General features: G+C 40.2%; 1 protein-coding gene across 1 annotated transcript in view; it reads right to left on the reverse strand.

The window, feature by feature from the left end:
• LOC131989522 (ras-specific guanine nucleotide-releasing factor 1-like) overlaps positions 1-26,342 on the reverse strand; it is a 31,145-nt gene extending 4,803 nt beyond the window's left edge. Inside the window, exons 1-17 of the mRNA XM_059354767.1 lie at positions 25,708-26,342; positions 18,910-19,016; positions 14,742-14,889; positions 13,854-13,946; positions 12,198-12,451; positions 11,999-12,078; positions 11,483-11,676; positions 10,698-10,807; positions 10,388-10,506; positions 9,523-9,683; positions 8,665-8,728; positions 7,999-8,141; positions 7,189-7,271; positions 6,146-6,394; positions 2,999-3,372; positions 2,391-2,507; positions 17-187 (exon numbers count right to left, since the gene is read on the reverse strand). Of these exons, the coding sequence (XP_059210750.1) occupies positions 17-187; positions 2,391-2,507; positions 2,999-3,372; positions 6,146-6,394; positions 7,189-7,271; positions 7,999-8,141; positions 8,665-8,728; positions 9,523-9,683; positions 10,388-10,506; positions 10,698-10,807; positions 11,483-11,676; positions 11,999-12,078; positions 12,198-12,451; positions 13,854-13,946; positions 14,742-14,889; positions 18,910-19,016; positions 25,708-25,983 (2,743 nt within the window). The 5' untranslated portion in view covers positions 25,984-26,342. The remainder of the gene's footprint in view (positions 1-16; positions 188-2,390; positions 2,508-2,998; positions 3,373-6,145; positions 6,395-7,188; positions 7,272-7,998; positions 8,142-8,664; positions 8,729-9,522; positions 9,684-10,387; positions 10,507-10,697; positions 10,808-11,482; positions 11,677-11,998; positions 12,079-12,197; positions 12,452-13,853; positions 13,947-14,741; positions 14,890-18,909; positions 19,017-25,707) is intronic.
• Positions 26,343-27,289: the final 947 nt, after the last annotated feature.

Raw genomic sequence — 27,289 nt, forward strand, 5'->3', positions numbered from 1 at the left:
TCCTTGTATGACTGACCTGTGCTGGCGAGCGACATACGACGGTACTTCTCCTTGGTTGGTGTGCCTTCATTGGCACCAGCGGTGGCGATAGCGAAGGCAGAGGCGGCAGAAAGGGCACTGCGGTTATTGTCCAGTTCCCGGCAAGATGACACCACCATGCCATTGTTGAAGGAAAAAAGGGAAAACTCTACAGAGGGAGAACAAAACAGAGATTCTTTTGTAAGATTAAAACCCAATATTGTTATTAATTGTAATAGTAATTGTTATTGTTATTTCTGAGGTCTGGGCTAAAAAAGTGGTTGAGGCGGTTTCAATGGTTTTGTGTTTTGAGGTGATTTGATTCCCTCTGTTACAGTAAGTGCTGTAGATATACTATTTGTGTGAAGTCAAACTTAGTTGTTGACCAGTGGAGGGCAACAGAGAGCTAAAACAGATCCAGCACAGTGTGTCCTGCAGCTCGTGGCAGTGACGGTGTACACTCCACCGTGTCTGCCTCTCTGCCTCCCTCCCTGCCTTCCTCTGTTCACCCGGGGGCGGTATAGAAGAACATGCACATCGTTGCTAAGGTACAAGGTTTCCTTCCACCTACTCACACAAGGCACTGGCTTCCCTTGTATCCAGCGTCGTGGGAAGAGAACACACTGGGGATGAATTGTGCCTGACTACCTACGGGGTGGATGCTCCCTCTCTGTGCGGAACGGGAGGGCCAGGAGGCTGTGGGTGGTTTTTATCAAGACCTTATTTGGCTATAGTTACGCTTGTCATTTTCTGAAAAAAAGTTTGCTATACAGTCCACTGCAGCAGGCTTTATTTAAGTCTATGAATTACTCTTAATCTTTACACATCTCAGCCTCTTTGCACTTATTATGCACAATCCAACTGTGCTGGATGGTAAAAATGTATCACATGGACACCTTATGTTGTCTTTTATAATATTCATTTCTAAAATAAATCAATAAAGATAAAGATTTAGAAAATGTACCTTTTCATACTATTGTGAGACAGCTGCCAGTTTAAGATCAAACTATTAAAGGTGCTTTGTAAATGTCAAGTAATAATGACAGCTGATAGGAATGGTTGTATAACATAAGTTCTTCAGAGACAAAGGATATCAAGTTTAATGATTTAAATGTATTTCCCTAAGAATACATTTTATAAATTAATTATGAACTGCCACCAGCCCCTTATAAGTTAAGCTTGGCTCTGTTCAACTGTAACAAAATCTGTTCACTCATAAACAACATGTATTGGTTTTACTTGAGGTGTGGTTAATTCGTGAGCTTTAGTTTTAGAAGTGTTGGGAGGATATTCAACACCTTGGACAGAGCCAGGCTAGCTAGCTGTTTCCTCTTGTTTCCAGTCTTTCAGCTAAGCCAAGCTAACCAGCAGGTGGTAAACTCTTCTGGGAGCATATCTATGTTCCCCAATATCCTCTTTATATGACTCCTTAAGGAGACGTCTCAAATGGTTTCCTGTTCTCAGCAATGTTTTTCGCTCTGTCTAATATCAATGTATTTGTTCCTTGGCTTGATATGTTGAAGTCACCCACATATTTGTACTTCCTATAACTCCCCCAAATTTGTGGGCAGGACAGTATCTAGACATTGATATCTCCACAGTGGCTAAATTTAATTTTTATTATTCAACCTGCTTTTCGTACCTCTTCATTCTTTGCAAACTGAACTGCAAACTCTTGATACAAACTAACATTTTAGGACACAAAGGACACTAGGAACATAGGGATGACCCCCTTATCTCTAAGCCTGGATACATTCACTGACAGAAGAATGGTTATCATCTAACTCTGCAGGAAAATGAATAAGTCAGACTATTGCTTTAAGCTTGATACTTCTGTGTAGTCACACTGTCATCATCACAGGTGGCTCTTAAACAATGAGAATATATCCTGCCTGACTCGTATATGAAACTGGTGTTACTTCTGTGTCCTCTCAGTGCAGTTCCACTGGACAATTGCTCTTTTAAAATTGAATTTCAGTTGAACTGCTCATTTCACATTATCTGTTTTTTGACAAGTTAAATCATGTTATCTGCCAGTTGGAGTTATTCATTCAAAAGCAGGCCTGTTAAATGTGCTTCATGTTACTAATGGTTCTTGTTATTGACACGATCTATTATTATTTATTTGATTTTGTCATATTCTAATATGCCAAGACACTCCACTGGCAAGTACTCTATGTCACTAGCACTAAGCGCTAAGCTACTGTAGTTTGCCAGCTCCTACATTCTTGCCAATACATTTGTTATTTAACTGGTGGGTTGGGATTCAAAACTAGATCACAAGATGTTCTAAAAGGGTCTCGGACAAAAGAACTGCTTAAACAGAACACTGAGTCACAACACAATAGCGGAGAAACAAAGTCATACTGCACCAGAGTTTTTGGACTTGACGTTCTTGGGTGTTGATGGAGATTTGGGAGGAGACATTTCTGCTTCTGCTTCATCACTCTGACTCGGGTCCTCATCACATTCCTCTCTCACAGACAGATCTGGACAGAAAAAGTTTCACAATCAAGAAAAAAAAGGCAGCAAAGAAGGAGAAATGAATGGGCATAACTTCTGTGCTTGGCTTGAGCGTAGTTGGGAATGTTGAGATTATTGGGGTGAAGAAGACAGCAAAAGGTTTAAACAAATATAAGGCCTATACAATTCTGAAGGAAGAACACATTTTTACATCTTTATGGGCAATAATCATGGTCAGTTTAATTTTATTGCATTGATATTAAAACATATAAAATTGGACTACTACTGCTGTTCTTTTTCTGTCCAATCTCAAAGGATTCTAGTAAAAGAAGATGATTATTTTTTACTTTAGACCTCATATGCAAAATAAATATCAGTATCACTTTAACCTTAATGGAAAAACAGTCAAATTTGCTTAAGTATGACTGGAGGATACAGTGGGCTTGTAAAAAATACTAGCACACTCCACATGAACCTCATTAAAACAGAGTCAAATCCCTTGGACAGTGATTCTGACCTTGCTTGTTGAGGACAGACTCCTCGGCCTTGCCTTCGGCTTTGGTCTCTCCCTCATCTGGGATTTTGCTGGCCATGGTGCTAGACACATAAAGCTTGTTGATGTCGAGGGTGGTCTTACTGAAGGGTGACATGGTGGAGTGCATGCTTGCATAGCCATTTGGAGAACAGCTGAGCGCAGCCAGGTCCAGGGCTTTGCCCCCTGTGATGATGGGGATGTTGAGCGAAAGCTTGCGGCGGCGGTTGGGTGAGGATGTCTTGGTGATTGAGAGAGGAGGAGGGGAGGAGAACTTGCGGCTGGCACGCGGCGACGTGGGTGGCTCACCATAGAGGAGTTTGCTGTTCTGGCTGCTGGCAAAGAAAAGCTCTAAAGAACTGCAGGAGAGAATGAAAGAGAGGAGAAAAGACAGAACATTAAGAAGAGCATCTTTCAGTGCTAAAAACAACACTTTGGGGATTTCGTGTAATTATTCCCAGTGACCTGGATAGGAGAGAGCGGAAAGGGGGGAAATGGTGATAATGGGGCTGCATGGTGTTCTTGGTGTTGGTACACAGAAGCAGAGAGGGAACACATTAACCACAGGGCTCTTCAGGAGCTCCTGCCTCTTTTATTTAAGCTACATTGTTTAAGACAGCATCCTCCTTGCACTGAGAGCCACCCCCTCTGAAGGCCTATAAATAGCATGTCAAGTGACAGTGTGGGAGGCACGGGTGCTGCCAACAGCAACCAGCCCAGGGGAGGCCCACAGAGACATGGGGAGAGAGAGAAACGGAGAGAAAGGGGGAGCCAGAGAGAGAGAGAGAGAGAGAGAGAGAGAGAGAGTGAAGTGGGAGAAAAAGACAGAGGTGCAGTGCAAAAAAAAAAGCAGGGGCAAAAACAGTGAGACTGAGAGGGAGGGGGCGAGAGGAGCAAGATAGTGGATATGGATTCCACCACAGCGAAGGCTCCTGGCTGGGAGTGGGCGAATGGGAAGCCTCCAGCCCTGTATGGCGTTAGCTGCAGCCATGTTGTGTCTCCTTGCCTAAATTTGCAAAACAGTAAAAGAAAAGAGATGAGAATGGCAAAGAGGAAAGAGGGAGAGAAAATGTAAAAAAGAAGCACAAAAAGCAGAGTGGAGAGTCAAGAGAGGACACAAGTAAAGCAGGAAAGAGGAAAAAATGAGAGGAGATAATTAAGCAGGAGAAAAGAGAGGAGTAAGAGAAAAAGAAGGAAGGAGGAGAGTAGAACAGGGTCTGGGTGCAAAACACCACCATCAATATTTAATACCATAGAGCCGCTGCAGATGATGGGAGAAAGGGAGAGAGAAAGGGAGGGGGGGAGAAGACGAGGAGAGAGGGAGAGGGTGGGGTCCTGCAGCAGAGTGAAGGGTTGCCATGGTGACAGCGCAGCGGCGAGAGGAATGGTCAGACTCGTGGAAAGAAAAATAAAAGTGAGAGAATGGAAAAGGGTAAAAGAGAAGAATGAGGAAGAAGAGGAGGGGCCATGGAGAGGTGGGCGGACGCAGGACCCAATTAACTGTGATGGTGGACAGAAGACAGAGGAGTGGACATGTTGGTGTGACCTCTTGCTGCCTCTCACCTCGTCCCTTCTCACCTGGACAGGGTATGATAGCATGACGGGCTGCTAACAGACAGCCTACGTGAGAGCAAAGACAAAACCAGACTCCTGGGAAGTCCCACGTTTTCGCTGCACCATTACAGCACTGTTGCTACATCTTCAGGAAAAATGTGTGAAAATTTCAAACTTTGTTTCTTTTTCTTCAGTTACAAGCTACATGGATTGGCCTCACATTGCCATGCCTAGAAGAGTATAACTTAACAAACCATTTTAGCTCTCCTGTTTAAAGGAACACTTCATGAAGTGGAGCTACAGGAAGTAACCTAATCACAAATTAAATCAAAGCTGGAGGTGGGCCACTTCAGATTTGCTGTTTTTGCCTATTGAGACTTTTTTCCTGTGATTTGCAGGTTGTTATGCATTACAAGTCTTCAGATGAACACCCAAAGATTGTATAAAATAAGTGGACATAGTCAGGATGATGTCACCCGTGGGCTTGTTGACATTTTGGCCGTCACCATCTTGTTTTTTTTGTTTTTTGGAGACGAGAGGGTGGAGGTACTGAAGAGGACGCTAAGCTAACTGATGTGTTACAATTAACTTTTTTTGAATACAAAACACACACAGAAGTTCTAAGACAAAACGCCTCAGAGCATTGTAGTCATCACTATCAATCACAAGATAGTCAAGCCGAAAAGCATACCCTGCTTTATAATCTATTTTACTCTAAGTGGGACAATATTGTGCTGTATTGAGGAAGATTTGAAATAATCCATTGAAACCATAAAGTCATCATGAAAATGTTTACTGGTGTAATAAATTATGTGAGAAGTAGGGTAGTTTTCTTATAGACTTATACAATCTGATTTATTTTTGCAATCAGTGGTGTCGCCCCCTGCTGTCCATTAAAAATAATGCAGGCTGGTTGAAAGTTGCTATACAAATAAATCTGCCTTCCAAGCTTTCAAATAGTCTTGCATAGCCAGACCTATCTACACAGAGTGCTGGAGAATGGTTTGGCTGCACCCATTATCATTCTGCTATAGGGGGAAAATTCTCCGCCTACATCCAATGAATCAAATCAGACTACACATGAAATAATTATGCAGTTTTTAGACGGATGCAAGTTAAGTTTGATGGCATTTCATTTGACCTTGGAGCTCAGCTAGTCGTCCTGTGTCACAGCCATGCTGACTGCCCTGTGATGCTATACTTAGGCACAAGCAGTGGTGCTTTGAACTAACATTCATATGCAAACATGGTTACAGTGACAATGTGTTATGTTTAGCAGATATCATTTTACCATGTTCACCATCTTAGTTCAGCTTAGGTTAGTTGGCAGTTTTGCAGAACTCTTTGTTGAAACTCTGACCTGATGATGGTGCTAAATGAAAAGCCAGGGGATCTCAGATAAATCCTTTGGGGACTATCTGTACAAAATTGCAGTAGTAGAGCAAGACAAAAATAAGATGCCATCTTTAAACTTTCTCTATTGGCCTGCAACTAATGGGTTAGTTTAGATGACTTCACTGAGCTCATAAAATCTCTAATTAAACCTCCTGGAATCACCTCACTCAGGGGATCACTCACCGTGCAGGGATGGCACTGATGGGCTTCTTGTAGATGGTGATGAGCTTGTCCAGCACTACGTCAGCGCTGGTGAAGACGCGGTAGGAGTGGAGGAATGTGTTCAGGAAGTCGATGGAAAGGAAGCGCAAGTCGGTCAGCCTCTCCAACAAACGCTCCACACTGGCATAGCGAATCTGCAGCACCTTGCAGGAGTTCATCATCTTGCTGAAGCGGATGTCGACATCGTCACAATACAAGCTGGTGTCCGACCTGTAACGAGATTTAACTGATGTTAGGAATGTGACTCAGGGATTTAGCTCCAAGTACTTACACAGACCACCTCCAGTTAGTACACTTTTCTGATCACGTGCAGGTCAGTGGGTAGAGCATTAACATTGCAATGGGTCGGGTAGTTTCCCCACTGGAAAAAAACGTGTAAAACTCTTTGACTGAATAGAATAATTTTGACTAGTTGTAACTCCAGTCTTACTAAAAACTGACACAGACTCTGGTGAGTCCACCAATATGGCCTCTGCAGGATGTAAATGATCCAGGGAACTCCAGGCCTGAAAGAGCCCACTGAATCCTTCAGCTATGTATACATACAAACCATACATGGGCAGATTTTGTGTGTCTGGTTCTATCCAAGTTTTTCTCTTTGTAATTGTGTTTTTGAAAAAGTCTTTGTAAAAGTCTTTGTGGTTGCTTGATTGACATTCCAACAAGAAATGCACACATTGCAATCAAAAGCTAAAGGTACATCACTAATGTAAGTGTGTGTTTGTTCTTGTAAATTAAAAACATGTTGTCTGGTTTTCACTTACTTAGATATCTCTTTAAGGGTTAAAGGTCAGATTAGTTTTTTGGTTGGGTGAGGCATATAGTTGTGATTGCTAAGTCTACTGCATGATGAATATTTTGTGTCATTAAGGGTCCTCACAAGCATAGAAATAAAAATGTTTGTGAATTTGTGCACATATATTCATGCACTTGTCATGTATTTATGTAATACTGTTTGTGCATGTATAATGTATGTGTATTTCTGCCAGGTGTCAGACTCTCACTTAATCATCTGTGGCACAGAGACTTTACTGTTTTCCTCGAAGGCATTCATCATCAGACCATTGCAGCGAATGTTGTCAATGCACTGTAAGGCAAGCAGACAAAGGAAAGGGTAATGAGTTCACAAACCTGTGGATGATACAAGTTCCTACCCCTAACAGCTGTTTTGTTCTAATCTCTATAATGATTGAGTTCTGTCCTGTCTATTTCTATGGAGGAAGTTGAGATGTTTTCTGCATACAGTTTTAGCTAAAAAAAATTATTTTTCTTATTAAAATGTTAACTCTTCCTTATCTAATGATGCTTCTTGAGTTCAGATTTTTTACAATAGAGTTGTATGTTTAAGTTAATGCAGCAGGAACAGAATCCACCAGACTCCATTCGCAAAAGCAGTCATTTTACAGAACACAGGAGTTGCTGGTCTACTGCTCCCTCAATCAGTTAATTTGTCCGTGTTACAGCATGAGTTTTTCTTTTTTTTTTTAAAGGTCAGATCCGATTAACCAAATCACACAATAACACAAACAAACTAGTCAATCAAGGCAGCAGTAGACCAGCAACGCCTGTGTTCTGTGAGGTATTCCTTCAAAGTAGTCTGGTGGCTTTGAAGGGAACATCGACAGAGATTACAGCTTCAGTTAATATACTTAAACTTATACTGATTTTTTTTAAGGCAGGCGTTTTTTTTTTGGTGGCTAAAATAAATTTAGCTGCTGGCCCCGTCCACAGCAGGACAAAGCTTCTCTTCCATCTACTGTAGATAAGTAGATGGAACACATCAAGTCTTAAATCACATAGGTGAAGAAGCGTACTTGGCTGATGTCACTCGTCCATGCTGACTTCTCCTGCCGGGATGAAGCCACCAGGATGACGGTGTAGGGCTGAACATCTTTGGGCTCTACCATCACTTTAAAGTCCAGGTGCTCTGTGTCCTGGCCACTCCGCTCCCCTTTGGCTGCAAGGCACAGATTCAACAATAAAATATACTGAGAGTAAGCACTGGCAAGGAAACAGGAACTAACAAGAACACATAAATGACAAAATTAGATAAAAATGCACACTTGGTCAAAGTTCACAACACTATCATTCATAATGATCCATTGTTGGTTCCTTGATGAAATCAAATACAACCAAAAGTATTTCAACCAGTAAACATTTATGAATGTTATGATGTTTTTCATTAAATTTGTTGGTGGTAAGTCGAAAAATATTATCTTTATAGAAAAAAAAGGCTTTCTGGATAGGCATGTAAACAGGATAATTATAGAGAACAGTCAGTCTTTGCATCCAAAGGGATAATAGAAACTACTTAATACATCAGAATCATATACAGTTTTATTGTACTGACTTATTGTAACTGTTCATTTTTTGTCTTTTGTTTGCAGTTATTCAGAGAAGGTGATGCTAAGTCCAAAACTGCCTACCTACACATTGTAAATATACATTTTAATACATTAAATATACACATAGCAACTTACACTCATCGTCTGTGCCCTCTGTTTCTTCCATCAGCGTGCAGTCTATGAGCGAGACTACTCCATTCTGTGATGGGGTTGAAAGGCCACAAGGACAAATACAGTTTGTTACCAGATAATAAGACAGTGGAATCTTCTGTATAGTTTCAAGAAATCTTTACAAATGCAACTGAACAGACTTTGTAAATGTATCCACCGGGGCTATTAAACCTCTGGGTCAATGTTTTGATTTGATTAGATGTGACTAGGGGAGTCATTATTCTCCAAATCCACGGTTCAATTTGACGTTCGATTTTAAGGTCACAATCTGATTCAATTTTCAATTCAAGCAAAGAGGCAATGCCTTTATTAATATATGAAGTCTGGATTCATAAAGAACAACAGATCACTGGGCCCTACGCAAGAACATTTTCACATTCCTATTTTAACTTCATCTAATTGATAATTTATATGGGGTTTTCAAACTCAAAATAAAATATTAAATCCATCCGTAAAAAAAACACAAAATATTTTCATTAAAAAAATGTTTTATCAAAAAGGTGAACCAGAAGTGGGACCCTATGACTATTATCCACCTGAGAGTTTAATTATTGTTAGCAGATTTTTTTTTTTTATGAGTGGGCATATTTCTCACCAAACAATCAATAACAAACTTTGCCCGACCTATTCTACACTTACTCTTCTGTTGCGGCTACACTGAAGACGTAACGAATGCCCAATGTTCACAGAGCGACTGAGTTGTGGAATGTATTGTAATTAGATGTTTAACATTTAACACAAAGATGAAATGCAAATGCAAAGGGTTGATACTTTATAACACAATTTTTTAGTATCAAGCTCTTGCTCACAATCTTTGTGTACCTTAGTGATGTGAAGTTTGCCCCCGGAGCCACGGGTGCAGATGATGAGATGTTTGGAGAAGAGGAAACACTGTCTCTCGCCTTCTTTCTTCAGAGACAAAGAGCCCAGTCGGCCTCTCGTGATCTTCCCTTTCTCACTCATCGGCACCTGGATAAGGGAACCTGTGGAGTGTCAGCATCATACACACACACACACACACACACACACACACACACACACACACACACACACACAGAAAACACATTGATTTAAATTTGACCTTGGTCTTGTAATTGGTGCTTAACCTTAACCAGTTTTTCCTCCAACAATATAATACGATGTTGAAAGTTTAAAGACAAATGCACAAAATGTTTTCTTCTACTGTATATGTGAATTTCAAGAGTAAAGTTTGTGTGTGTAAACATTGAGACTTCTGTTGTTTGTATTTTCCAGTTACAGTGAAATATATAATACAAATATATTATAATATATTAAAGGTTTGTGTTTCTGCGTCAGTAATCAATGATTTTGTTCACATGTCTGCAGAGATGGAGGAAGGTGTTAAACATCTGGGTGAGAGTACATGTGATGCATCCCAACAAAAAAAGGCTGAAACAGAGATGTGTAAGGATGCTGTTTTATGTATGTTGAAAAATTCACATTTACCAGAAATGCATTTCTACTTTTATCAGCATGACAACTGACAATAGGGTATATTGCAGTTGTTGCAGTGTAGAATGGAGTCCATGACTGGTGGACATGTTTATCGTTCTTCAGTTTCATATAACAGTATAAGTTTGTGTTTTGACTTTAATTCATTCTATACACTCGCTGATGCAACAGTTACCACAAAGACTGTCAGAATGACTCCCAGTGCCTTACTTACCTTGCCTAACAAATGTCTGACTGGTGTCCAGTAACACTTCACAACCCTCCACAATCATCCGCTCAATCGCGAGGTTCTTCCTGATGTTCTCTGTCTCACTCACCTCGTCATGCATGATTCTGAAGGACAGAATTAATTTAGTTACTTGGCAGTTTGTTGAGGTATCCTTCACAAAATCACTGTATGAATCTGATAGACATCTCTGTATTCATTCATTCACACTGAGTTTCTTTGAATTGTAACATATACTGTAGTACAATGTACAATATATGTTTTCAAATGTTGATTGATTGACTGATAGTAGAGCTACCTGGAAAGTTCTTCCAGTTTTGACTTGGCGTAGTCCAAACTGTTTCTCTCCACATGCTCATGGGGTGTGTGAGCCAGCAACTCGTGCAGCGTCAGGATGTAACGAGGGATCTGAGATAGAAAGAACTACTTATTGAATCTTTTAGTGTTAAAATGTACATATCCCCCACATATTATTGTCAATATACCAAGGGAAGCTATACTTCCTCTGGTGCCCTAGGTCTCTACTTTATGGTTGTAAAGTTTCATGAGGCTGTGATTATCCTTGAGGTCACGAAGGTAATTTTATATCGTGATGTCAAGTTTTTTAAACAAGACTCATCGGTACACATAAGTCAGTACAAATCAACTGGTTACTCAGGTTACACTGTTTGCACTGTTTGCATGAATTCAGTGTACACCAAGCGCTACAAAAAAGGTTTAACTAATAAGTGATATGCAAGACAACACTATGTGATTTTGATATTTGAAAACACTACACATGGTTTAGCTGTGACAGAAACCAAAGTCAAGACAGAAACCACAGCCCTTGGCTGTGAAAAGCCAAGGGTCTTGCATTGGCACTGAATAGTTTACATTATTAACATGACACTTGCTGTTTACCAAATGGCAAACCAAGGTTAGTTAATTCAATTAGATTTTTTTTTTTTCAAATGGAAGTAAGGTTTATATGTATACACTGAAATGTATTTTCCAGGCTTAACAAGTGCCACAGAATACATGATGAATCTGCATGTGAGTTGTGTAAAAATTCTGATGTTCTCCACACTGATTATGGACTCTTACCTGAAACATGGGGTAAGTTAGGAAGGTTTCCAGTGTCCTCTCCTCGCAGTCGGGCTTGGCTTCGTACTGCTTCAGCAGCTTATCGAAGTCTCGGTTCTGTTTGCAGTGGGCCAGGATCTGCAGGCTGTACTGGTGGTTCCTCACAAACTCCTGGTAGATGTTCAGCATGGGCAGCAAGATGTCAAACAGGTCAGCTGTAAATACAAGTAGAAAAACAGCCAATGAGCTAGAGCTTCTTCAAAAACCTAAATCCACAAAGTGGAAATGTTTTTGTACCGATATGAATTCAGCCTGATCCTTGCCATCTTTAAATCGCAGTTCGAACAATCCCATAAGTGCAAATTCTGATTTATGTTGTTAACAGCGTGACTCGTGAAAGAGATATATCAAAAAATCTGCAATATCTTTTTTTTTCATTTTTGATTTTGGTGAACTGATTCTTTAAGAAATTACAACAAAAACATGCTTCATGTTGAAATGTGGGGGTGACTGAAGGGCCATCTCTGTGTCTCTTACCTAGCACCAGTGTTGGCCAGCTGGCTATCCGTGCCTTCAGGCCCTGGTAGAAGATCTGATGGAGGAACATGATGGTCTCACTGACAAAACAGATAAGCAAAATGGTGGTCATGAGCTATTGTTTCTCCCTCTCTTGTTCACAACAGCTCCCACTGTGCCGAGTCACACCACTAACACAACCAGTCTCACCACCAGCCACCTGTTAAGGAAGATGCTGCTGACATCATCGTGAGTGATGGGCGGCTTCTTGGAGCTGGCGGCCATGCGGAGGGGCCGCAGGAAGTTGTTGACCAGGATGTGAAGTTGCTGGACGTATTCGGCCTCAGCCTCGAGCATACTAAACACCACCTGGTTCCTCTTCCTCATGCTTTCAGCATGCGGTGAACGAATGTAGTCCTGGATGATGGTTTTCCACTTCCTGCGGCAAATCCAACCTCGCAGGAAACTTTGGACCTGAGATGAAAGGTTAGCACACAAAAGTTAAGCTACCTTTATTTTTACAGATATGTGTGTGCAAAAATTTGGAAGCAAAAGAACGACTTTTGCTTGTTCATAACTTGCTTGCTGATAGGAAGATCAGCAGTTGCTGGATACAACATATCGGGTATGATAACATTACATTTGTGTGTGGAACATCACCGAGTTGCCAAGTTAGCAATCAATGAACGATATTGTGCGGGGCAAGAGATCGCTGATCGGTTTCACACTAAACTAAAATTAAACACACCTATCACAAACTACAACTTTCTTGACAACAATATTATCATTTAAATTGAAAAACATCATCAATCAAAAAATGATTTGTTTCTCGCCATTGACTACAATACATATTTTTTTCGGAAATAATGTTCCATGTAGTCCACAGGAAGAGGAGGGACTTTGCCTCTCTGTTAAAGATGGATGACATGAAAGTTCCCCAAAGCAAATCTTTCAAATCTTGATTGCCTCCCTAAATCCTGCCCTGTCCATGTTAGCGGATGGGACATGGATCAAACAAAAAAATAAAAGTACACATCAAATACATTTATCCACAGATTTTTTTTCTGTAATTTTAAGTAGTTGTTATCATTTTAATGTATTTAATTTCAAATATTTTTATTTGGATTTTCAGACGCATGTTCATGATGATTACAAAGTAGACAGTAGATCCTTATTTTTAACAAACAAAAAGTGCAGGGATTAATAAATACAATTAACAATCCCGCACATAACACATTTTAATGTATGTTCAAGTGTTATTTTTTGGGTAAGTTTGATTTTAATGCAAACAAGGGCTTAACATCATGAATGACAGCTGCGACTGACTAGCAATTGGCCGGACTGATGTATAGACGGGACCTCGACTATTCTGGCTTAATTTTTGTACATAGGGAGGACGTGGAGACAGGTCCCTGCTTTTTATATTCAGCCAATAACCCCCAAACAGAGAAGTTGTGGGGAACTGCAGGAACGGGTGATAGTTGTCTGTAGCTTCAGCTTTCACAGCTTTAAAGTAGTTTTCCAAAACTTTCCAAACTCTCCAGCTTTATTAAGGAGCAAGCAGGTGCTTCATTTAAGCTGAAGACAGAACGAGCCGGTGGTAGTGGATGAGGAGCTCCCCGCTGTGAATGCGAGTGTGAGCTTCCCTGAATAAATGAAGGTTAAAAATAAAACCTGCAGGTGCCCAGAGATGATGTAGTGTTTAAAAACCTGTTTCAGAAACCATACATATCGCTGCAGGGACAAATCAAACTTCCCCTCCCTTCTTACCACTTGGTCTTCTTCTTTGCATGACTTTTTCCTCTTGATAAATATAGAAGAATGAGTCGGGCGTTCGCCTTTAAAACTCTGCAGCAACAAAGCAGTCAGATCTCACCTTTTTGATCTTCTTGATCTCTGTGTCATCATCACTGGGAGGTATCTCTGGATTTGACTGGATCTTTTCATTGTCTTTGAGCAGTCCAGCGATCTACAATCCAACACAAATCAAACATTGCATTGACTGAGTGGGCAAGGACTCTATGCAGCTTTAATCCAACTCGTGATCTTGGTCACGTAATTTTTTTCTCACTGTACTCTGTGTTTTTATTATGATGTGAATGTTTTATTCACTGTTGTTTTTTCTTGTTTTTGTTCAACTTTGTTACTGTCCATTAGCTAGTTTCAAAGAATCCATGTATGAAGAAAGTGTACCAGCTACATCATAAAATCTATCCTATTTTATTCCACCCTGTTTAATTTACTTCCATTAGACTGATACAGTGCATGAATAGGGATAGATCAGAGAAAAACAGCTTTTAATAAAACCCTAAAATCCATTACTACTACACGTTTTAACCATGAAAAGTGAGACAGTTGATTATCATTTTGTAGTGCAGACTGCAGTATCAGGTACAATAGAAGCTGATTCATGCATATTGAAAAAATTCAATTCAATTGGAGCTAGCCATTAGCACTTTAAAGAGAGATGCATTTGATCTAGTTTAGACTGAATAATTAGGAGACAAAACACTCAACAGTATTGCAGAATCTCTAACAAGGACATCCCGGGGGCGATGTAAGCAGCGACACTCGCCATGAACTCATAACACTGTGGTTTGGAATCTGGGTCGTGACCTTTGTCCATTGCCCTTTCTGTCTTTATACTCTGTGCCTGACTGCTTTCACTCCCATCTTTTCTCTCTCTGTCTCCACTGTGTGCCATACAGTAACACAAAACACACAATCACAAGTATTACAAGCATGAAATTACAAGACAAGTTACCTCAGATTTTAGCCGCTCTATCTCGATTTCCCCATCCTCTATCTGTTGTCGAAGTTGCTTGGCAACCGTTTTCTCCGTCTCCACTATCTGGAGTAGATGTAGATACTTCTGCATGAGGGTCTCATGCTCTGTAGCCAGGTTCCTGTAACTATACAGACGCACACACAGACGTCGTAAGGACCTCATTAACGCATGTTTCATGGGCTCTCCATAGACTTATCAAAGCAAAAGCAGACCTCTCATCAGCATATGTTTGAACCACAGACCTTACGTCCGCGCCGAGCAAACGCTGCCACTTATGCAACAGTTCTTCAAATACTTACGGGCTTAGCCAACCATGTGTAAAGCCTGCTTCTGCATGAGCAATAATTCAGAGTATTACCCAGTTCAACAAAGGGTTTTAGTTTAATTTGATTCCGCATTGCAAAACAGCTTGTTAACCTCTTCAACTCCTTGAGGACGTTGGTGTTCTCTGCTGACTTTCTGTCTTTTATAGGCTGCAGCAGGCTCATTTTTATAGCCACAGTGAAGATACTGATATCATATGAAACTAAAAGGCCATTGGAAGGCCATTTTGGCCATTGGCCAGGAATCCATTGGTGGTTTGGCCAAAAAACGCTTAAAGTTAGACTACATTTTACCAAGGGAAAACTGACATGGTCATTTTCAAAGCGGTCCCTTGACCTCTGAACTCAAGATATCTAAATGAAAAATGGTTCTATGTGTACCCACACATCTCACCCTTTACAGACATGTACTTTAGACATATCCCATGCAGTTTTGGGCAAGAACCATTCAGTTTTTCTCATGCTGTACACATGTTATTTTGGCCTATTTCTTTTGAATATTTCTGCATACTGGAGACCCTAAACAGTCTTGGAATTGCATAAACTGGGTATCACTGGAAAGGCAAGACTCCTGTGGATGATGTCAGTCCCCATAGCAGCCATTTCATTGCAGTGAGAGCATTTTCTGAAACATGGCCTCACTGTATAAAATGAGCTGTTGTGACCTCTAGGACAATCACAGCCTCATGACACTTTACGCCCCCAAACTAGAGACCTTGAGCATTCAGAGGATGTATGGCTTTCCTAGCTATATTGCCAATAAAAAGAACAAAATTGCTCACCACCAAGTTGGTGTTTTAATGTGGTATTTTGGAGGGATTTTTGACCATTTTTGTAAACAACAAATGGTATTAGACATAATTGAGAATTGGAATGAACCTTTATATACTCCCATCATAGTGCTGTAAGCCTTAATACACTTTCACAATTTTTATTAATTGAATCATAGATTCATTAAGTATTTTTTATTACAGATTTATTACTGGGAAAACTGAACACTGAGTCTTAATTAATCTTCAAGTTCCTAGCTTTCAGATAATGTACACCACTTCCATGTGGAATCTTCTGTTGACCTGCTATCTCCCACTAAATATTGCCCGTCCACCAACTAAAAAGACAGGAAAAGGAAGGGTGGAGTGGATGTGATTAAAGTGGAAATGTGCTGAAATAAACAAGTAATAATAATAATAATAATAATAATAATAATAAAGACATCAGAAATAGAATATAATGATATGTAAATACAGATCTTTGTTGCCCTGCTGTGTATTACATGCTTACAGGCCAACTTACTCCTGTACATTAAGTGCTGTTGCCTGGACTGAGCACGAATCAATGTAATCTTCAATAAGTCCGATCAATTGACCTTTAGCCATACAAATGCACACTGCTGACATTTAGAGTGATTGTATTGCTTGGCTTTCATGACCCTCTTTTGTCTCTGAATCTTAAAGGGGCATTTTGCTCATAATTCTACAGTAGAGAAGAATAATGGGAAAGTCAATGTTGTGTATCTATGATTTCACAAACATCTGTAACTATTCTCCGATCCTACCAGGACTTGAATAACAATGAGAAGGCAGAATATATCAGAGATACAGTATTATCAAATTAATATTGCTGTTGTTTACATTCTGTTACAGTCATTTAAGCATCCTAGTGAGCTTAATGAGACTTTTGAAGCAACCACAAATGTTTTTTTGAGCCACACTAGCAGCAGGGTTCCAGGGATTGCAATGTCCCACACAGAGTGAAATACTGTGCTGCAGGAATGAGTCCTAATACACAGAAATGAGTCAGCATTTTTGAACTTCTGGTTCCCTTGTCTCGAAGTCAACAGGTGCTTTGAATGTGATTTTGGTTAGATCCCAGAATGAAGGTCTTTCATTAATCAAATCAAATCAAATCAAACTTTATTTATAAAGCACTTTTCATACAATAAATGCAACTGAATTTCCCCTCGGGGATGAATAAAGTAATTTCGATTTGATTGATTTTTTTTTTACAAAGTGCTGTACAGAATATAAAAACATAGATGCAACACTTAACCCCCCGAAACACACATACACACACGCAGACCCACGCATCCACCGCACACCCACACTCACTCACATGCACACATATATACACACACGCACACGCACACGCACAAACTATCACTGAATTAACATGGCAGGGCACTGAGGATCCATGAGAGGAAAACCACCTATGGGTGGCTCATCCACACGGAGAGAGATCTCAGCCCACGGCCGCAGAGAGCGCCGCCACCACAGAGACCCCCAACCCAGATAGACCGGGGTAGACTCCTCACATGGTGCAGAGCCCCCGACCTGGGCCGACCAGGGGGGACTCCGCACACAGGGCAGAGCCTCCCCAGTCCACCCAGCCCGAGGGGCCTCCAGGACGACCCCCCAGCCGGCAGACCAGACACACCTCCCAGTGTGGAGGCCCCCATGAGGAAGCACTGGAGCTAAAACGCTAAAAGGTAGATAAATAAATAAATAAATAAAGACTCAGCTAAGAATAAATGAATAAATAACTAAATAAAAAAGTAGAAAATAAAATTTTAAATAAAATTTAGACTCAGCTAAGACAAAATAAAATAAAGATAGATAAATAAATAAATAAATGAATGAATGAATGAATGAATGAATGAATGAATGAATGAATGAATGAATGAAAAGACTGGGTAAACAAAGTCAGTTAAAAGCCAATCTAAAAAGGTGAGTCTTGAGCCTCCTTTTAAAAACATCAACAGTCTCTGCGGTCCTGATGCCCTCTGGCAGGCTGTTCCAAAGCTTCGCACCATAATGGCTGAATGCAGCCTCCCCGTGGGTTTTGGTCCGAACCCTTGGAACAATCAAAAGGCCGGTGCCAGAGGACCTCAGAATCCGTGAGGGTTGATATGGTAAAAGCAGGTCAGATAAATAAGATGGCCCAAGACCGTTAAGACACTTAAAAACTAATAAAAGCACCTTAAAATCGATCCTAAAACACACGGGGAGCCAATGCAGCGATTCTAAAACCTGTGTAATGTGCTCCCGCCCGCTGGTCCTCTTCAGCACACGTACAGCTGAGTTTTGGAGTAATTGTAAGTTATAGATGGTCTTTTTGGGAAGACCAGAGAGCAGGGCATTACAATAGTCTAGAGGAGATAAAAGCATGCATCAGCACCTCCGTGTTAGCCTGAGAGAGTTTTAGGTTTTGTTCTATGACATAAAATATGTCATTAAATTCCCTATTGTGCATTTTTAAGCTTCTATGTGTAAAATATAGTGGTTGTTAACAAGTGGCTAAATGGGATTACAGAGGTTGTTGGGGACAATAAACTTTATTGTCAGTGTTATTGTAAGCGCCTGATCTTCTATTAAACTAATAAAAAAACTAGGTGGAACAATCATAAAATCAAAAAAATATATACAGAGTAAAATACACATTTCACAATTGATTTTTTTTCTCAAAGGAGAAGACCGGACAAGTGATTTACAAAGCAGATATGCGTGCTGTAGCAGAAAAAAAAATCCAATTCAATTTCAGTTAGTGGACTCTAAAATATCCAGCTGTAAGATCGACCATTTTGATCCTGTCAAAGAGGAAACACTGTATCAACAGTTTGGGTGATTTTAATGCCTTTCAATAAATTGAAGAATTGCATGCTAACCTACTAGTTGATACAGTTTGTATGTTCCAGCATCACAGGGTACACACACACAGACTTGTTAGGGTCCTCACTAGAACGCACACACTCAAACATTCTCAACAAAGTCTTCATCCTTAGCTGAATGTGTGTATGGCGGTGAGAGGTCATGTGTGAGAGGTACCTGGCCTGTGTGATGGCAGCCACCCACTCATCACAATCCTTGACGTCCTCGGTGCGCAGCTCCAAAGCCTTCTGGTTGTCATGATTGAACGTGATGGTAAAGTAGTACTGGAAATGGACATGATAGAAACAGTTAAATATTTGCTATATATTATATATTATGCTTTATTATAGCATTTAATGACATAATCAGAATATATTAAAGGGATTTAGTGATTTAGGAAGATGCACAGTGTTGCCTTGATGATTTGCAGAAAAAAACCTATCAAGCGGGAAAACCTTACATGGTCGTCATCACTGATCGGCTCTTGGTTAAACCTACGTTTTGTTGAAATTGGAGTCCAATGTATGCACACATGCATGCCCTTGTGTGTGAATGAGAAGCAGAGAGATCCTGAGTCTTGAGAGATTCATTATAAAGCCTCTGTGCATTCTGCCTGTAACCTGGCAACTCACCTCTGAATTGGTGGAAGCCTCTCGAATGACGCAACATTTTGTTTTGCTTTGTCTCAGTGATTTGGCTGCATTTTAGTGACACAAACACCTCTGCGTCCTCAACCGCTTTTACTCCCTCGCCAATTATCTCCTGTGACCCTACGGCCTTAAAGGTTCCGTTACGGCAATTATGGCAAATGTGGAATTGTTTTCTAATAGGCTTATCAGATCAAGTCCTCAAATCAACAAAGTGGTGGTCATTGCAATAATAGTACAGACAGCCTATTTGTGGTAGAAAGGCATCAAATTATATAACACTGATGCATTGTAAATAGACCCCCACAAATCCAATATATTGGATTTTTTTATCCCTCCCAAATGCCAAGAGCAAATCATTTGTGAAGGGGAGTAATGTTCCATATTTCCTGATGAGCAGCAGAATGGGCCTTTGTCAATAATGTGCTTCCCATCTCCTGCTTCCTGTGAGCTGGTGTGTCAAGCCTTTTAGGTAGCTATATTTAGCTCCACGTCACATTTTTTTGCCACAGAGACATTATCTCGAGGTAAGTGAGACAATGTAGCCTGTAGCAAATCATAATTTAATATCTATGAACAAAAGGTATTAAATTTCACCTGGAAGCAAGAAAAGATTAAACACATTTACTTATGTAATGATTATGATAATGGATGCATCTGATTACTAAAATTCAGATCAATTTATCTCTAAAAAAAATACAGATCCTGTTTTGTTTTTGTTTTTTAACTTTTGCAATTATACATATACAGCGACCCTAATGCTGTATTTGGGGTCATGGACCTTGGCCGAGTTTAACAAACTAAAAAAGCTATTTGACACATTATATCAGAATTTCTAATAAACATGATTTTGAACAGATGACATGTTTGCTACAGAGCACACCTTACTTCTGTTTAGTGTTCAGCTGTATAACACATTTAATATAATACAATATATACGTTCTATATCTGTGTTTAATGTTGACAGTGCCTCTTTCACAGCACAACCCCTCTAAAAAATGTATTTACAGTAACAGTCCATCAGAGACGTAGGCTAAAGACCTAAAAATGAAGTGTGAATGAAGTGTCTGTTTGGATAACCTACTGCACATTTCTTTCCTTTGTGAATGATTTTAGAGATTATTTTTCTTTATTGGGTTTAATAACATCCTTATGGTCATTTCTATATTTGTTCACCATTGGAGCACAGGACTTCTGTCTAACTTCTTTGGTAGCGAGACTAATTATCGAGTTAGTTATACAAACACTATTGACATGCTTGTGACGTCTTAGCCACTGCTCCTTTGTTATGTTCTCTCCTCTCCCTCCTTCCTGTCAAGGTATTGGGTAATACAGATGGATTGAAATACCATGTCACCAACCAGAATAAGCAGCTATGCTAAGAACTGTGAGTGAGAGAGCAAGTGAGTGAGTTGGTTGACAGCACTTTGTGTACTGTTCAACAAACTAAATTGTTGTGGGGTTAATAAACTACATGTTCTGAGTTCAATTAAGCTGTATCTTTGCACCACTGTAGGAATGACGCCACAGACACCACAACTTTGGTATACCTAAGGTATACTGCATACTGGTGAGCACCAGGCCACTTTGAGCACTGTTGATATGTAAAAGTCCTGCACTCCAGCTTTGAATGTGCAAATCCAGCTGCACCACTTCAGTACTTTTCTACATGTAAGGTCAGAAGAATAGAAAAAATATACATACACATTAAAAAAGAGAAAAATAAATGGTTTGGTCAACCTAACTAAATGGGGAAGCAAAGTCAATATCGACAAAACCTAACTTATGGGTCAAGTACATCATTGTAATCTTTCTCTATTGTATAATGTAAAACACCTGCATTGTACTGAAAGTGTCCTGGAAAATTTAAAAGATTCAATAGAAATATGCATTAACAGATAATCAACACATTTTAAAACAATTGGAAATAGATTTGGAAGATTGATCATCTATGGTGCCAGAGACAAAATAGACCAGTATTGATTCATGGACACATTCATTCAGTCTATAGAAGTCATTGAGCCACTTTCTCTTTCATTGTCCTTTGTTCACTGTGATTACTTTACACTGGTCACAGTCATGCTGTTAACATATAAACTGTTTATTGTATAACACTTCAAGATTATACAATAAACTCATGGACTGTAGATTTAAAAGAAATATTCATTGAATACCTAAAAACAGTAGCCAAGTTGTAAAATATGGAGACTGGTGGTAGACTATTGTTGAATCAGGGTCTTTTTTTTTTTTTTTTTTTGTTAAATTGTTTACATAAGTGCAACAAATAACATGGCAAAAATAACAACTTATCAAGCATATCCACTTGGCCCCCCTCCGCTCCCCCTCACCACCTCACATTTCTCATATGCCCATATTTGCTGCACTTGCTGAGTGAAGCACATTGCCGAGGCATGTTGTTGCACATTTCGTTGGCCCCTTCAAATGCACTTTTTCAGATGCAAATAGGGGTTGCCATAGTAACTGTGGGCTTAAACGTAGCTCGCCTTCTAAATGGGGAATAAGAACATTTAAAAAGTAGAACACTCCAAAGAATACAATGAGAACGGAGAGACAGACGGAGAGGAGGGAGAGAAAGATCTTTTGCCTTCTTGAGAAGTGAGGGCTATAAAAAGCGCTGTAGCCCTGCAAGGTGGCAGTTGGCTTGGCATCTATTCGCTGCATTGTCCCTCTCCCTGTCACACACAGATAAGATCCAGCACTCGCCCGGCCATTCCTCCTGCAGCTCTGACACACATACACACACACACACACACACCACTGACACACTCAACAGAAATCTGATGTAATCTGCATATGTAACAGGTTTAATGTCACAAATCTACAGTGGCATTATTGCCTCACATGACCTCTGCAGTCTGCTCATTGACTCAAGTGTCAGTCTTTGTTTTTGAAGAGTGGGGAAAGTGAAAAGGAAATCTGTATGCCCTCAGACACCTGGAGCATTGATTACTCTTTCTGTCCTCATTTTACCTTTTATAGATCCACATCGGCATATGCAGAAGGACACAGTGAGACAAATATAGACCTCAAGACACACACAGAGTCCAGCAACATGTACAGATGTGGACACATACACACATGTATACTACACACTATCTTGCACATGAAAAGCATCTTTTGTGCAAAGACACACCCAAATTTTATATATGTGTGCATAGAAATTTCACACCCCCACACAAATAATACAAAACTGAGAGAATTTATGCCTGACACATATTATGTAAAGGGACACGTGCTGAACTGAAGACTGTGTTATGCTAATTGAAGGCTTTCAAATTCATTTAATTCACTGTTGAAATAAATTCACTGGAGCAGCCTGCATGAACAGCTGTCATCATAGATGTCACTCAGTCCATGTTTCATCCCAGGAATAGAGCTCTTGTCCTGACACGTTTTTAAGGAAATGGGCTGGACGGCAAGCAGAGGTTAATAGGTTTAATATTTTTGATAAGAGTGAGCAACAAGTTCTCAAACGTAAACGATAAAGTACGTAGTAGATCTGCTACCTTTGGTCAAGGTTTGGCTAGTTTTACACAACTAGAACTGCGTAGCAAAAAATTCACTTTTGACAGTCAAAGTTCACATGACCACTAGCTTGTTTTTTTCTATCTATTGGGTACTGTAACCCCCAAAACCTAAATCTGACTCAGTTACAGGAAAGTATTGTCTAGGGTGAAGTAAACATGAATTGACTTGTTCTGATTCATCTAAATGTTGCTGGCACATCTGCATGGTGTCCTCTTGGTGACACTGATACTAACCCTGACATCTCTGCCAACAAAGAGCAGAGGGCAAGTGTTTGAAGTACATGATGTGAAAGCAAAGTTCAGTTCCATGAACAGCGACACCAGGTAGAGCAAATGAAACAGACGTACACTGTACGCTAATAAATTTACCCTATCTCCATCCTATATTTTTTTTTACAGTCATTTATAGTTACTTTTACTATAAAATAAATATTACAACTCAGGATTGGGATCCTAACCAATCAACCTATCGTAGGATTTAAGCTGTTTAAGCTGAGTTATTTTGTTTTAAAAGCAATGTATTCTCATGCAATAGTGTGTATAATACCTTTACAAATGTATTTATGATTTCCATGATATCTAATGAAATGTCTGTTCTATGTTATATTGTAAAACGGTCGCACGTTAAAAACATATGGTTAACATTGTGAAATGGAACTACTTTGTTAGGTTAACGCAAAAAAACTACTAGGTAAAAGTTTTCACTCAGGTCCAAAGGTTGCTGCTTGTTCCAAATCTAACTAAGCGACATAGTTCCATAATGAACTTCACTTACATTCATAACTTAACTAACAACATTGGCTTTCGGTTTCACAGGGGCAGGAACAACAGTCTCCTGGGTGAAAGTCCTCAATTTTTGACCCACCTCAACAACTTGTTAACAACAGCACTCATGACATGTCAGAATTTGTGGGATATCATATCAATCGCAGTGCAAACGTTTTTGCAGAAAATCACATGTACCTCTTCATGAGAATATGTTGCTCATGATTAAGTGGGTTTTAGTGCATTACTTTCGTAGGTATGCTTACAAAGACTGAATGAGAACAGCCTGTTAAACAAGAGTTACGACAGACAGTATAGCATCAAAATACACGCATATATCATTTTTTAGGAAAGATATTTTAGCTAATAATACTATATAAGAACTAGGCTTATATTATATTATCCAAAACTAAAGCAAAATATGCATATTAATTGTAGTATACATAATATTTCTAGAACTATGTTCTAGTTATCTAATACTGTACCTAATCTTGCACTGGAGTTATCACAAAAATGTGCTCTAAACACCTGTAAATCTATAATAATGTGGGTACCCATATTAGCTTGTCTTTTCAAATCTATAATTTAAGCCTAGGGTTTAAGTGTCTATGATCATAAAGCCCAACATCCACAGATCCAGTTTAGCCAGGGTCCTTTGTTGCATCTGAAAAACATGGTAAAAAACTAACATGTTGTGTGCTAGTTTGCAAAATATAAGTTGCCCAGCATTTGTTGTATCAGTTTTCTTACAATCGTGGTTAAACAAGCCAAAAGTTCTTACATTCTAGTTAAAACTTTCATGCACATACACTTGAAAGGACAAATGTAACGTGTTAATAACATTGGTGGAAAACAGCGACAACCTTTGCCTCAAAGACTAGGATTGAAGAGATTAAATGACCCATCACTCTGACTTTTGACTTGAATTGTTTATGGGCTCTGCTGCAGGGAAAGCAGAAGGGACTGCAGCTGGCAGAGCGGATTTCAGAAGGTGACTGCAGTCATAGCTCACAGCAGCTTGACCACTTCTCTGCCTCTTTAATGCTTTTATGCCTTTTTCCTTCGAGCAGCAGCAGCCTTCCTAACCCTTCTCAAACTGTTTTGCTGGAGGCAACCATGCTTTCCCTCAGATTATTTCTGACCCTGTCTCACTGGCATAAAAAAAACTGTGAAAATTGTATAGCCCTCACACATGTTAATCCATGGCACCAAATGCCAGAGGAATTAAAACAAATGGGGGATGTACTGAGAAACAAAAGCATGCCTAGGACATCGTTTGGGCTTCATTCATGGCTGTCGTTAACAACCCCACGATAATGAGAAAGCTATCAAATGAACCAAGCCGCTATGAACCGGGGAGACGCAGTTGCCAAGGTAGGATGCTATTAATATCAAGACAAGGAATTAAATCAATACGTCAAAACGACAGAGAAGGGGCAGCTCTCCTCCGCAAGATGGCAACCTGCAAACTTTGGATGCTGTTTTAAGTTTACTCCCCTACATCCTGTATGAGCAGAACATGTGAGATGTCTAAAAATACAGTCTCTTATATAAAAATAAATGTGCTGCAACACATATTGGGATGAAAAGAAAGGAAGGGGCTGTCTCCTGTTTGTAAACTTTCGCAGAGAATTGCATTTTTTCTTGTCAACTTTAAACCACTGTTTTTTTGTATGTTTGGTGAGTTACCTGTGAGGCAAGCTGTGAGCCTATTTTAGTGCAGAATCGAAACAATCAATCAGTTAGAATGACGCCATTACGTAACACCGAGCGTCAAGTGAACATCTCTGGGACATTGTTTGCGTGATAAATAGATTTTGGGATGAAAAAAAGCAACTGTGTCGTTTGAGATTTTGCTGCGTAGGCTTTACAGAATACCTGTACCGAGAGGCACGTCGATAAAAGCAAGTTAGAGGAAACACAACTAGCAGCATTAATGAGTGTGAGACAGATTACACGGACACTGTCAGTCAGTCAGACTTATGGGAGCTTCCCCCGTGCGGTCGATATCTTACCTGCTTCTCTAAGCATTCCTTCGCTGACAGAGACGGTTTCGGTGACGGTGCCCTGTCACAAACACATCCCTCCAACAGGTACAGTCCGGAGGGGCGTGAGCTCGAGTCGTTCTCGAAATAAAACAGCATATTCTGCAACAAAGCGAACCACTTTGAATGCCATTTTGTGTTGTCTGAGCTTTTCTTACTCAGGCAACCTCGCCTCGTCCCGTCCTTCTTCGCCAAAAGCGCCAGATAGGTGATGTGGCCATCATTGAGTCTCATCCCTTTCTGCATTTTTTGGGCTGTGAAATCCGAGAGGGGATGCCTGCGGGCTCTTACATGTTCTTCTCCTCAGCAGCACCTCCGAAACACAGTCAGACTTGGTGGGCAGCAGCCCACTCCCGTGTGCCCGTCCACAGTTGCAACGGTGAAAGAAAGAAAGAAAAAAAGAAAGAAAAAACTGAAGAGAAAGGGTTGAACGTAGAGTCAAAGTTACGCATTCAACTGCACCAAGTCCACGCTGCGAGCACACGAGTACAGCACAACCCTCCGACGGACGCCGTGTTTTTAGAAAAGCCTTCCTCGTGAGCCCGACCCGCTCATGATGAGGACTGAGGTGTCCCCGTGCGTTAGCCTACACACGCTCACACAAGCGAGCTAGCGCGCGCGCACACAGCATCCTTTTCTCACAGAGGGAGGAAGCGCAGTCACGTGACCCCGTCCCCCGGAGCAGCACATTTCAGCACCTTGGACAGAAACTCAGAGAGCAGCTTCTTCAAGTGGAGAATCCCGAAGCAGATAAAGGCTTATCAGGCCTGTACACACACACAGTATGTGTGTGTGTGTGTGTGTGTGTGTGTGTGTGTGTGTGTGTGTTTGAATGTGTGGATGAAGTGGCATGTGTTTATGTTTATGTTCTATGCATATGTTTTGTTGTGTGACTGTGTGTTGTCATTCATCTGTGTGCATTTGTATGTATGTATGTATGTGTGTGTGTGTGTGTGTGTGTGTGTGTGTGTGTGTGTGTGTGAGTGTGTGTGTGTGTGTGTGTGTGTGTGTGTGTTTCCCCTAACTTGCTTTTATCGACGTGCCTCTCGAGTTTTCTTTCTTTGAATTCTAACCACATGTGGAAAGAGAGAGGAATCAGGATAAACCCGTGCAACAATAATGTCAATCATATATATGGCCTAGCCCTAGGCCATTAAAATGTAAATGATGTATACAGCTTTTGAATGCCTTGCTTAAGTAAATATTTGGTGTTATTTTATTTTTTTTATTAAAGTCATATCTGATCTTATGGAAACAAGGATTTGCTTTGATTAAAGGGACAGTTCCCCCTAAAATAGTTCCCCTCTTACCTGTAGTGCTATTGTTTTGGTTTTTTTTTGGTTGAGTTTGGTGAGTTGCCAAACTTTTGGAGCTATAAATCCGCTCTAGAGATGTCTGCCATCTTTTAAATATCATGGAACCAGATTGCACTTTGCGCCAAAAGAATACATTTGAAAAACTCAACAGAAAGGTCTGTTTTCAAAAATCAGGACCAGGTTATTAAAGATAATCCACAGACTTTGCTGTGAGCAGTTCTTCATAGAGGAAAATG

Source organism: Centropristis striata, chromosome 2 (genome assembly GCF_030273125.1).
Source record: "Centropristis striata isolate RG_2023a ecotype Rhode Island chromosome 2, C.striata_1.0, whole genome shotgun sequence".
NCBI lineage: Eukaryota > Metazoa > Chordata > Actinopteri > Perciformes > Serranidae > Centropristis > Centropristis striata.